This window comes from Colius striatus, chromosome 1, assembly GCF_028858725.1.
Source record: "Colius striatus isolate bColStr4 chromosome 1, bColStr4.1.hap1, whole genome shotgun sequence".
NCBI classification, from domain to species: domain Eukaryota; kingdom Metazoa; phylum Chordata; class Aves; order Coliiformes; family Coliidae; genus Colius; species Colius striatus.
The window spans coordinates 123,661,336-123,674,658 of record NC_084759.1 but is presented as its reverse complement, the minus strand read 5'-3'; the positions used below and the strand labels follow the sequence as shown (position 1 = coordinate 123,674,658).

Below are 13,323 nucleotides of genomic sequence, written 5' to 3'. Positions count from 1 at the left end.
GTTTGCAGTGAAAATTAACTACGTAGTGATGGGAGGGGCTCTCTAGGCAGGGACCACAGGGTGTTGTTTTGGTTTGTAGTGATTTCATTGCTCTGCATTTAGAAGCAGTGGGCAAGATCCACTCTGAAGTGTAGCTGGGATGCCTGTTAGTTTATGCATCTTGTTTCAGTATCTGCTATGAATACATCCAGGAAAGCCGAGACTCTGGAAGATGTCAGCACTTACCGGGACAGGAAAGGTGTGCAGCTTGAGTTGCAGTCAGACATGGTGAGACAACCAAGTGGAAGAAGAAAGTGACATAGTTTTCCAAACACAGGAATTGCCACAGAACCAGACACTTAAAAGTAAGTATCAGCCACTTTAAAATAAATCTATTTAAGCAGGTAACAATTATCCCAAGTGTTAAGGAACTCATTGGTCTTAATAAAAGCAGAGAACAGCCTTTGCTAACACAAAGCCTTTCCTAATCTCCTCTGGAGTTTCCTGAAGGCCTTATCAGATACTTATTGCACATCCAAAGTTTGCACCTCCATTTGCTCTCTTCAATCTGGTTGCAATCTCAACATGAGCTGCCTCTTTTCAGTAGGAGTTGCAGGAGGCTGTTCACAGCTTTGAGAACTGAACTAGGTGTCGACCAATCTCTGAGACACTGGCACAGCCTGAAACAGAGAAATTAAACTTGTTGATGAGAAAAGAAGGTCTGTGGATGATGTGACCCTCTCCCTGGGTCACACTCTAGTTTTGTATAAGACATGAGGGTCGGTTGGTACTTCAACAGTTCACTCATTGTCAAACTCAAAGACATAAGGACTGCCAAATGACAGGAGATGGAGATTTGTGATGCAGCTTCTTTTGGTCAAATCTGTGTGGAATTTCACAGCCCTGACCAAAAGGTCTCTAGTCTACTTATCTACTAGTCTTGGTGAACTCAGTGCCCTTTGGCATGTAAATAAGCATGAGAGCCTCCTGGAAAAAAAAAAAAAACCAAAAAAACCCTTGTAGGAATTTTTACTAGTTGAAAAAGTAACTCAAAAACCAGGCTATTGAGTAGTGTCCAATGGAATTTCAGTTCCAGTCTCCTGGAATCAGCATTGCTATTCATTTGAGTTCATGGTTGCTAGAGCATGAAAACCTTTAAAACATGATTGGAAGTTGGAAGTTTGATGGGAAATTTGGAAGTTTGCTGATGCCTGAATACTTCTGCACAAGATCTGCATGTTGTACTTGTTCATGTGTGAAACTGGAGCCTTGCACTGGGCTGTGCAAATTTGCTGTTCAATGAGAAGGTCAAACATGGAAGCTACAGATAGGAGAAGAAGTGAGAAATCCAGAATAAGGAACAACAGCAAAAGCTTGGAAGAGACGCGGAAGCTTTTAAAGCATGGAGGATGCAGAGGTTTGAACCTGCACCAAAAGAATCTATTCTCTAGTACACAGAGAAAAATTCTGCATCCATTTTTTCTGCACTGTCCATGCAGTAAAAAAAAAAAAAAAAAAAAAAAAAGTTGCCTTAAATTAATTAGCATTAAAGTAAATCTTGAAAAATATACACAACTCCCAGAAGAACAGAAATTCCAAGTTTTGCTCAACTCCACTTAGCAATTTTGCATCTCTTCAATTGGGTCAGAAACCTGCTTCAACTTAATTCCTTGTTGCAAGCTTCATCGCTATGGCCCCATAAATACTCAGTGGGTTCACAAGAAGCAAGGAATCTCCTTAAATATAGCAACTAGAACCAGCACAGCTGACATGAATTCCCTTTTTGTGACCTATCCATCAGGCTTTTAGATGACTAGCAAAACCTCTGTATCACCAGTTACCAACAAACTGCAAAATGCTTACCAGCTAAGGCCATAGACAAGCGAAACTCATCCTGCAAAATCCTCAAAACATCTTGAAGACCTTCTTCTCCCTGCTCAAACAAAGAAAACAGTCAGGGTAAAAAGAGCACTGGCACAGAGCAACGTTGCAAGATGCTTATACTGTGAGAGCCGGGACAGTCCCTTAAGTCCCTGCCAATTCCATTCTCTTGTACAGATGAGTGATTAAAACAATATGATGGATGTGCTCAGTTCATCACAGATTCATTTAGATGCTTTTCCTTTTGTGATACATCTGGACAGGGAAAGAAAACAAAGCTGTTTTTCACTTCTGACATTTCCTAGCTGTTTGGGGTTTTTTTTCTTTAGTTTTCAGTTAACCTCCATCAATGGACTTGTTTTAAAATGTCAAGCCTTACAAAGCTGACAGTATTTTATGAAGTAATTAGAGTTTTATATATGGTACAGTTTTGAAAACTTTAGTTGACTCAGATACCAGAGTAAATCTTTAAAAATAGTACACTGCATTTTCCTCTGAGCAAATGACACCAAGAAGCTCAAAATCCAATAAAATGTACATATGATTTTGATCTTACTGTAAAATATTGGAGGAATTTTTCTTTTTTACTCCTTAGTTTTTGTTTTTATTTCTTACAATGAGGAATGCTTTGGGTGCAGATAATGTCATTGCTTGGCTTGTATGCTTCCTTTCTTGTGTGCTAGGGCAGTGCCACTGAGATGTACCTTCAGGAATATTCTATGGAATATAATACAAAAGCACAACTGATCTAAAAATATCACACCTCCTTTCTGTATGCATTATGAAAAGAATGCCGACAATTCACAGCAACATCCTTTTCATGTTCGGTGCTTTTTCTCTGTTTACTGGCAACAGGAATGGTGCTGCCAGCTCTCCAAGGTTTCTCACAAGATTCAGGTGACTTCTAGCTTAAAGCTTAGCTGCTGGAATTCACAGCAATCACACCACTCGACAGGAGTCTTATTGAAAAGATAGGAAATGTTTCTAGATCTTAAAAATAAGCATATTTTCTTCTAGAGAAAAGCTTGAAAGCTCCAATCCAGAGTCTAAAAAGCAAAGAATTTAGCCAAGGAAACAGCTGGTACAGTTGCATTTTAATTCTAATTCTATTATGTTAACCTTCTGCATCAGAGGCCTAATTCATGACTCTGGATTATAGTAGTTAAGAAGCAGTGAAGCTGGAGCTGAGATACTAGTGGCACACTCAGGCACCTACAGGACATGATTGTGCTCAGTGTTGTCCAAAATGTTTCAGACATCAGAGGGATGGAGTTATCTATGTGTTTCTGAAGAATTCATAACATGGCTATGAAACTGCTATATAAAAAAACATATTGTTTCCAAGCAACCTGACAGAAATAAAACCATCATTCATCTTTGTGGCAAATAAGCCCACCTACAGTTTTCAAAAGTACCAGACTGCAATGCCAAGGAATCAGGTCCCACAAAATAACATTATCAGCTTCAAAATCATATTTGAAATGTTAAAATTCAGTGGTATTATTAAATCTCAGAAAGTGTCTGGTTTTGATCCAGTTTGGGATGTTTCCACTTAAAACTGAACAACAACAACAAATTCTTAAAATTCCTTGCTGGTGAAAACCCTCTCTCTGAGATCTCTAAATAACCTAAAGTTATAACAGAGTCTTGGAGAGTGCAAGAAGTAGACATACACTCTGAGCTTCTTACCTTGTAAGCCAGACCCCATAAAGCTGGTCTTCCAATAAAGACGCATTTTGCTCCCAGTGCCAGTGCTTTTAAGACATCACTTCCTTTTCGTATTCCACCATCTAAATAAACTTCGACTCTGCCTTGTACTGCCTCCACAACCTCAACCAGCGCATCAATCTGCAAAGAAGCAGACATGTTCATTCCAAGGGAAAGAGGAGATATTCCAAAGAGACAGGCAAGGATGAAATGCTTTAACAGCATGCCTTCTTGAAAGGAAATGTGATGATACATCACAAATAGCTCAGCACCAGAAGCCGCAGAATGATGTACAGATCCCTGTTCCTGTTTGCCATATCATTTTGTTATCCAGTGCTTTGTTTATATTTATACTCTTTGGTAGCACTTCTGACAAGTGGAAAAAAAAAGGCCAAACATTTTAACTCCTTTTCTGATTTTTTTTTTTTAAATCAATGGAAATAAATATCATTAATAACTTACAGGGTTTTTTGAGACAATGGTGAATGATACATATGTTTAGCTGATGTCAAACTTCTCCCTGCTACTGTCCATATTACCTAAACTTGCATTTCAACTTAATCCTCGTGATCTACCTGTTGAAATCCTCTTCAAACTCCATGAAGCATCTATGAAGGACAATTTTCTATGCCTTGCATTCAATGTGTAATTGTCCAGGCTAGGACTCTTGATTCCCTGAAGTCTTTTCTGCAGGGCCTGGCGCAGAGCCAGGCTGGTCATGTAGGGCAGTACCAGTGACACTGGCTCTGATCCAAAAGGCGGTGTAGCCAGTGGCAGGACAATACACTAGATGTAATTAACTCTTCTTTGCAGCAAACCCAAAAGTTTCTCTTCTGCAGTCTCTTAACACTCTTTTGCCTTCTTTTAATCTTATTCAAATAAAGCAGCTATAACTAAGATTACTAAGTAGATTTTTCTAGTTGGTCAGAATTTCAGACTGAAAAGTTTCAGGCTGAAATTTTCCAGGAGTAGTTCAGCATGAGCAGGAACAGTAACTTCTGCTGCCAGATTTGGTACCAGATGACTGGCAGAGCTGATTTAGGTGTCTGCTGGTTTCTCTGTGTTTGTAAAGAAACTTTTAAGGTAGGAGAACAGTTTAATGTGGATTCTGTTTCCATTATTACATTTAGATTTTTAAAATTATTATTTTTATTCATTATTGTTAGCCTTAACATAGACTAGAAGAGAATTCCCTGGTACCTATTTTTATTTTACAGAGGAAAACAGAGAAAGCAAAGTCTGTAAGATACTATGCAATACAGAACTGTGAAATAAGAACAATTGGAAAAATTGACAGAAGCCAAATTAAACTAGTGAAAAACACACACATCCAAACAATCCATGATTTCTTTGTACAGATTAAAAAGTGGGAGAATTTTTTCTCTGGATAAGATATCTTTTTCCTGGCCTATGAAAGTCAATAAAATTCTGTTTAGTCTTGAGTCTATAAATATGCAAGCAGAACTCTCACAAAAACTAGCAGCATTGTTTGTGCAAGTTTTGGCAGATGTGAACAATGAAGATATGTTATGCTCTTGTTTGTACATCTTTGGTTCCAGAGCTTTGTTTTATTTTTGCTGCAGTGCGCAAAGAGTACGTACGCACTTCATCAGCTAATGAAGACGTAGGCAGAAAACTTTTACTAACTTCAGTCTGTAGATCAGCTGCAGTAATGTAGGCTCAGTGCTGCTTACAGAACCCTCCCAAGAAGCTGAGCAAAAATATTATGGTGGGTAGCCCATGCCAAGGCATTCATCTCACCAGTTTAAAGCTAAAGTATATTTGCACACATCTACAGCCACTCAATGAACACACCAGAAGCATACATAAAAAGATGAGCACAGAGATACTCAGGTTAGCACAAATATGTATACAATAAACGCTCCTGGGACATCCATTTTCACACTTACAGTGGCAGGTCCTCCATCAAGTTGCCTTCCACCATGATTTGACACGATAATTGCCTGAACTCCATGTCTTACTGCCAGTTCTGCATCTTCTTTCGTCAAGATACCTTTGATGATGATGGGTAGATGGGTCAGGCTCTGCAGCCAGTAAATATCATTCCAGGTGAAAGAGGGATCCAAGCTGTTGGGTGGCAGTCCATACTCAGAACGGTCATCTCCCTACAGCCATAGAAGGAAACCTCATCTGAGCTGTAACAGTGCAGAGGCCCCTTGATGTCTTTCCCTGCCCTAAAGCAGATTAATTAAACTTGCTAACAGGCATAGAATCATAGAATGGTAGAGACTGGAAGAGACCTCTAGAGATCATCTAGTCCAACCCTCTGCTAAAGCAGATCCACCTAGATCAGGTCGCACAGGAACATGTCCAGGTGGGTTTTGAAAACCTCCAGAGAAAGAGACTCCACACCCTTCCTGGGCAGCCTGTGCCAGGGCTCCCTCACCTGAACAGGAAAGAGGTTTTTCCTTGCGTTTAAGCGGAACTTTTTGTGTTCCAGTTTATGTCCATTATCCTGGCGTATTCATCAGCTCTGGAAAGCATGTATCTCCAGAGAAGAATAATTACAATGAGGATGGAGATCTGTGTATCTAAGGCAACTGGGATTTTGAAGCCAGAACCCAAGTTGGCAGGAGGTCAAGCCAGGATGCTGCAGAACCAGAAGGGAAGAAGATACACCCAGGGTACAGCAGATGCCAAAGGAGCAGTTACCCCGTGGTTTTTGTCTCATGTGGTATGCACCAGCACAGCAAATGAAAGGACAGGCTCATTTTTACAAACCTCAAAGGCTCCTTCCAAGTTCTTGAGTTTCATGTGGGGAGGAAGGCAGAAACCATTGCGGATGTCGTCGCGTCTTTTGCCCGTGTAGGGCAGATCTGCGGTGAGGACAAGGCCCTGGAAACCCAAAGCCTCTGCCTGTTGGACCAGCTGCCGGGAAACCGCCCTGTTGCGGTAGATGTAGAGCTGGAACCAGCGGAGGCCGCCGGGGGCGGCCGCTGCGATCTCCTGCAGTGTGCAAGTGGAGTACGTGCTGGCAACGTAGCAAGTGTTCATTGCTTTGGCAGCTGCAGAAGGCAGGAGAAAAAGAGTCAGAATCAAAATCATTTGAATAGTCCTGCCCGACACTGGGTACAGAAGTTTTTTTATTTACAGTTTGCAGAGCATACCTGAATTCCTACTTTCATAGAATCAGAGAATTAAGGGCTTTAGAAGGGACCTCTAGATATCATCTAGTCCAACACTTCCTGCTAAAGCAGGTCCATCTAGATCAGGTCACACAGGAACGTGTCCAGGCGGCTTTTGAAAACCTCCAGAGAAGGAGACTCCATACCCTCCCTGGGCAGCCTGTGCCAGGGCTCCCTCACCTGAACAGGAAAGAGGTTTTTCCTTGCATTTAAGTGGAACTTTTTGTGTTCCAGTTTATGCCCATTATCCTTTGTCCTGTCACTGGATACTACAGAAAAGAGCGTTGCCCCATCCTCCTGACATACACCCTTTAGGTACTTATAAGTGTTAATGAGGCCACCTCTGAGTCTTCTCTAGGCTGAACAGCCCCAGGTCCCACAGCCTTTCTTCATAAAAGAGATGTTCCAGATCCCTGATCATCTTGGTTGCCCTTCACTCAATTATCTCCAGAAGTCCCCTGTCTCTTGAGCTGGAGAGCCCAGAACTGGATACAGTACTCCAGAAGAGGCCTCACCAGAGCAGAGCAGAGAGGGAGCAGAACCTCCTTGACCTGCTGGCTACACTATTCTTGATGCATCCCAGGATGCCATTGGCCTTCTTGGCCAGGAGGGCACATTGCTGGCTCATGGGTAGCTTATTATCAACCAGTACTCCCAGATCTCTCTTCACAGATCCTACTTCTATCTTTATAGGTTTTACTTATATCCTACCAAATGCAGCACTCTACCAATTGGCAAATATGCCGTTGGGGTTAAAAATGCTTATATTTGCCAGCCACTGCTGTAGGGTCAGGGTCAAGAAAGCAGCAAAGGGAGAAGTAATTTATCAAGTGGTGCTCTCACTTTGCAACTATTGTTTTCAAAAAGCAGGAACTTTTATCTTACTTCTAAGGAATGCACTATCAAATACACTCCTTGTACATAGAAACATACCCAAGAAAAAATTTCCAAGGATCAGCTCTCCAAACCCTCCAGAGGACTTGGGAAGAGAAGTTATGCTTTTCTTCAAGGGAGACACTGTTCTTACCAGTTAACAAGCAATATATAGGCTGAGTCCCATCTACCACTTTTATGTCATATCTAGAGCCCACAGCACTGAGGACTTGTGTGGTCCTTGGTGGTCCAGAAGTGGTGTTCACAGTCTCTCCCTTAAGATTGCAGCAGCCTTCACAGGGCTGATCACATAATAGTGGTAGCTGGAGAAGTAGAGAGATGTCTCTGTGACATCCCATGCACTCTGTGCCACCAGACCCACCCAAGTCATACACAAAATAGGGTGTCAGAAAGTAGGAAAGGAGTTTGCCCCTTCAAGCCTGAGGATTTTTTTCAGTCACACTTCAAGTCGTCCTAACAGCTTCTTGAAGCTTTTCCACAAGACCTTTTTTTTGTTACACAGCAACAAAGCAGAAGATTACCTCTGGCTGTGCTTTTCTCTCCATCAGGCCATGCTAGCTGGTGGAAGCCAGTAGGGGCAATTCCTACAGGAAAGCTGATTTCAGTCCCCAGCAGCTTAGTCCTAATGTCCATCACTGATACATCCCGCAGCATACGTGGCCGGAAACGAATTCTGTGAGGCAAAAAAAAAGCCCCTTCAGGACTGTAGCTGTTCAGTGACTTTTGTGAAGTCTCATGGAAACCAGGCCTTCATTTACCTACTGCAATGAAGGAATCTGACACAATAAAGAAAACAGTGCATAACAGAGGATCTTTGTCCTTTCTGTTCACTTTTAGAGGTTAATTCAGCCAGAAGTTTAGGCACTTCCACTTTTCATTAATCCCATACTCCTGCTTGCTGGCCACAGTACATCATTTCTGCATTTCCCACCTCAGCTCTCCAGCCCTTGTTCTCCCATTGCCCATCCCACTAATTCCTTCTGCTTGTAGCCCAGTCCTAGGTCACTGCCTTACACTCCATCATTTGCATGTCTGTCCTCACTGTACGTTGTGCCTTCCCTCAGTCTCTGCAGCATATAACATACAACTTACATGTAGGCTTGTTGTTCGCCAAATGCTCCCCATTGCATCTCTATTATAGCTACTCACCCTCTTTCTTGTCATATCCTACTCTACCCTACCCTAAACCTACCACTTGCCTCTATCCTCAGCATCCCTTAAGCATCGTACAACCAATGTCATTATGACAGAGCATTCAGAGCACACAGCATATATCATTCAGGTAAGTACGTTCTGCTTGGGGACCACCTTGAAAGAGCAAGGTGTTATGTGTTTTTGCTTGTGAACTCCAAACACTTGCATAAAAACATAGTTTAAAAGTTTCCAGTACAACATCCCTCATTTTCCCCTCACATTACCTTTTATAAGCCAAGATGTTTTCATCTCTAGTACTACAGTCATCTGCTCCAGCTGCAAAAAAGTCCCAAGCATTCTTGGGTAGATACTTTTTAGCATAAGCTTCAAAGTCTGAAAGACACACCATAGCCATTGCTGAGAAAGGTTCTGGAAACCTTGAAGAAAAGAATAACGTTGCAGAAATTAGATGCCTGAGTTGTAATTCTCTCTTTCAGAGGCTCTGATGTTATTTAATGTAAATCTTGGACCAATTTGTCCTGTCAGAGTTGCTGAGAAGTTGTCTCAGTCTATCTTGACGTTCTTCCTCTCTGCTAATATGAGGAAAACTTGCAGATGTAGCTATGAGGGTAGGAAGAAGCATCTCTTTATTAGTCTTAAAGACTGAAGAGGACATTTTAGGTCCTCTGCTATTTTAAGACACAGTAGTAGTATAATTCTGCCATAAAGTCCATTATTTGTTCTACTGATTCTCCTCAAAGATTGTCTCACAGTATAATTTGCTTGGATCACCCCTTAGAATGACTCCCTGACTGAACAATTAGTTATGAAGCTCAGTAACTAAATGCAGGCTCATGAAGTCTGGAACCAAGTAAATACAGAGACTACACTTAACCTGCTCCAGCGTGAACACACTGTGAAACTATGCCCAGGATCTAAGTGCAAGTCACTGTCAAGGCCAGTGCTGTGGAAAAACGAAGTACCTCCTACAGATCTTAATTTCTCTTCTATAACAAGTGTCTTCTGGGTGTTTGCATTCCATACTGGAGCACTGATACATACTAAAAAGGTAGCATTGAATATTTGGACAAACTTTGCAAAAACAATGGCAAAAAGCAAATTCCACAGCAGAAAACATCATTCTGAGAACTACTCTCATTTTTTCAGGGAACAAAAGTGACATTGTGTGACCCAGATGTCTAATCAAAAAAAGACTAATGCTCCCTAGCAAATGCTTACACTTGTACATGCTTTGAAACCAGCCAGGACTAAAAGATATGCAAATTAATGTTTTAGCAACCCATGCCTGTGTGAAAGGAAATATGTACAAAACACAGACAAAATCAATTTGCTAAATTGTTTATTGCAATTACTTCCACAGTTCTGATTAAAACACACATTTTGCAAGGCATATGAAAACATAAAGTTTTAAAACAGCTGTGGTTGGGGTCTAACTTTTCTTAAAATGTTCAGGAAGAATTAAATATCCTAGTTTTCAGGATTAGCCTCCTACAGCAGATTAGCAGGGCCTGTAGGCTTTACCAAAACTGGTCCCACGTGTCCGATGTTGTACACTTCTGGCACAGACAAACACATAGGTTATGTACAAAGATCCGAGCTGTCAAACTGCAGACATGGATAGCTCTCACTGACTGAGGTGCCTGGGTATATACGTGGAAACTAAGACTCATAATTCTCTGCTAGGAAAGAGTCCAATATGAGGGACTCACTGGAAGATGAAGAAATGCAACTGATTTTGTCAGTATTGTTTTGTCTCCCTGGCAGGCATTAGGTAGAGATTAATAAAAGTATCTCAAGCCTTCTCTATATTCCTTCAAGACAAGAAACACTGCTGATAGCACAAGTCTTCATATATCATACATCATGATATACCTTAAACCATGTATCAATTCTGCTTTTCCAACTGTTAGAAAGGTCAAAGTCACCAAGCATACACACACACAAAAAAACCCCAAACCCAAAATAGGTCCTTTCACAGCAGAAAAAAAGAGAATTTTAAACAGTTCATTGTCTCCCAATTCAGATCTTAGTTCAGACTTACTTTGGATTTCGGGGAGAGCTGCAGGAGGTAAGATCCTCTCCTTCAACTTTGCTTGCAAGCAAGAGTAGCTGCTGTTTTTTCTGGGGTCAATAAGCAACCACCAGAGATTAAAGCTCAGTCCTGCAGTAAACTTTGTCCTGTTTGCATAACACTGGCTTTGTTATGCCATCAGATGATTAAAAGGTCCTTCCAAAAACATGTATTGCTGTGTCAGCAGCACCATTGCTTGGGATGCAGCGTTGGAGCTGTGCTCTTCAGCAGTGGCTGAAGGGAAGCAACAGATTTCAGGGCTTTTGACTGAATCTCTAGGCTGTTGATAACTTGCTGCTGAATGTGCTACAAATCCTACTAAAATGACGATCCACAGACCATGTAACTTGTTAGAATCCACATCTATGGAGCACTGAATCTTTACCATCACATGTTGGAGATGTTTTTAAATTCCTATAATATATGAGTAAGTAAAGCACTTTTTGGCTTCTGCCATTTTTAATGGAGTATGTGTGCTCTTGTTATCTGGTTGATCTCCCACTGGGCTTGCAGGTTCCCTCCATTGACTCCTCACCCAGCCATCTCCCAGGAAGACCACCAGTCCTCTTCCTTCCCTGTGCATGGAGCTGGTTGAGCTTGCTTTGCTCCCTGTCCTCTGCTAAGCATTACAAACTGAGATAGAGGTGCCTACAGATTTATGATATTGACTTAAATTTGCAAGATATGAAATGTAAACAATGAGCAGTTTTATTTGTCTTTTGGGTTTTTAAGCCTTTAGGGTTTATGTTTCCAGGTTTTCCATACAAGCATTGGAGCCTGAAACTTTGATTTTTACTAACTGAAAATTGATTTATTTTTTTTTTCTCATAAACATATGATACTAGGTGAAAAAGGCAAGGCAGAAACTTGTGAAAACTTTCCAAAAGTTTTCCAAACCAGCATTGTTGCCCTCCCAGCCCAAGCAGCCCAGCGGAGCCAGTGAGTGATCCAAAGGACTGGGAAAGAACTGGATGCTGAACAGAGCTGCATCCTGAGGACCTGGTCTCCAAGAGGCTGATCTGATCCAGGTCTGCAAAGCTAATGTTCCTACAGCATAAATCCTAGATTGCTGACACGATCTGTGTAGTTATAGTAAACACCTCTTCTTCTTCTCAGAGTTATCAGGGGGAGTCAACACGGATTCACCCAGGGGAAATCCTTCTTGACCAACTTGGGAGCCTTCTATGATGGCATGACTGGCTGGCTAGATGAGGGGAGAGCAGCGGATGTCATCTACCTTGACTTCAGCAAGGCTTTTGACACTGTCTCCCATAACATCCTCATCAGAAAGCTCAGGCAGTGTGGCTTGGATGAGTGGATGGTGAGGTGGATCGAGAGCTGGCTGAATGACAGAGCCCAGAGGGTGGTGATCAATGGCACAGAATCGAGCTGGAGGCCCGTGGCCAGCGGAGTTCCACAGGGATGGGTTCTGGGGCCAGTCTTGTTCAACATCTTCATCAATGACCTGGATGAAGTGACAGTGTTCCCTCAGCAAGTTCGCTGATGACACCAAACTGGGAGGACTGGCTGATTCCCCAGAAGGCTGTGCTGCCATTCAGCGAGATCTCGACCGGCTTGAGAATTGGGTAGAGAGGAACCTCATGAGGTTCAACAAGGACAAGTGCAGAGTCCTGCACCTGGGGAGGAACAACCCCAGGCACCAGTACAAGCTGGGGATTTGCTGGTGAGCTGGGAGTCTTGGTTGATGACAAACTGAACATGAGCCAGGCAATGTGCCCTCATGATTAGGAAGGCCAATGATATCCTGGAATGCAAGGGAGGTCAAGGGAGGTTCTCCTTCCCTTCTACTCTGCCCTGGAGTCCTGTGTTCAGTTCTGGGCTCCCCAGCTCAAGAAAGACAAGGAACTTGTGGAGAGCCCAACACAGGGCCATAAAGATGATCAGGGGACTGGAGCATCTTCCTTATAAGGAAAGACTACAGGATCAGAGGCTGTTCAGTCTGGAGAAGAGAAGACTGAAGGGGGACCTTATCAACACTTACAAATACCTAAAGGGTGGATGTTGAGAGGATGAGATGAGTCTGTTTCCTGTAGTGCCCAGTGATAGGACAAGGGGTAACGGGCACAAGCTGGAACACAAGAAGTTCCACTTGCATATGAGGAGAAACTTCTTGCCTGTTGAGGTGAGGGAGCCCTGGCACAGGCTGCCCAGGAAGGGTGTGGAGTCTCCTTCTCTAGAGGTTTTCCAAACCTGCCTGGGCACATTCCTGTGTGACCAGCTAGAGGGGAACCCACATTAGCAGGGGCTTTGACTAAACGATCTCTAGAAGTCCTTTCCAACCCCTACCATTCTGTGATTCTGTTAGATGTGTCCACAAGACTTTGTCCAAACTCTAACAGGCATGATCATCTATACCATTGTCTTTTGAAACTTTAAAAAATTCAGTCCTTGGAGCTTATTATCCACCAACAGCACTGTGAAGCTGATTTCTGGCATCCAGCTGATGGGTACAGATGTCACGAATAAGAC

At 42.3% G+C, this 13,323-nt stretch overlaps 1 protein-coding gene across 2 annotated transcripts; it reads right to left on the bottom strand.

The window, feature by feature from the left end:
- Positions 1 to 603: 603 nt before the first annotated feature.
- HAO2 (hydroxyacid oxidase 2) lies at positions 604 to 9,156 on the bottom strand. Of its 2 annotated transcripts, XM_010202923.2 has the most exons (7): positions 9,026 to 9,156; positions 8,129 to 8,280; positions 6,310 to 6,593; positions 5,478 to 5,693; positions 3,550 to 3,708; positions 1,843 to 1,912; positions 604 to 659 (listed from the first exon to the last, which is right to left on the bottom strand). In XM_010202923.2, exons 1-7 carry the CDS (start codon positions 9,154 to 9,156, stop codon positions 604 to 606), a joined length of 1,068 nt encoding a protein of 355 aa, XP_010201225.2. The 2 variants fall into 2 exon arrangements, with proteins under 2 accessions (XP_010201225.2, XP_061844741.1); XM_061988757.1 differs by lacking the exon at positions 5,478 to 5,693.
- Positions 9,157 to 13,323: the final 4,167 nt, after the last annotated feature.

Coding starts and splice junctions, on each gene's coding strand:
- HAO2 (XM_010202923.2), bottom strand. CDS start 9,156: ATGGCTATGGTGTGTCTTTCAGACTTTGAAGCTTATGCTAAAAAGTAT. Junction 6,594..8,128: donor AGAGAAAAGCACAGCCAGAG/GTAATCTTCTGC, acceptor TGCCTTCTGCAG/CTGCCAAAGCAATGAACACT. Junction 5,694..6,309: donor ACTTGGAAGGAGCCTTTGAG/GTTTGTAAAAAT, acceptor CTATGGCTGTAG/GGAGATGACCGTTCTGAGTA.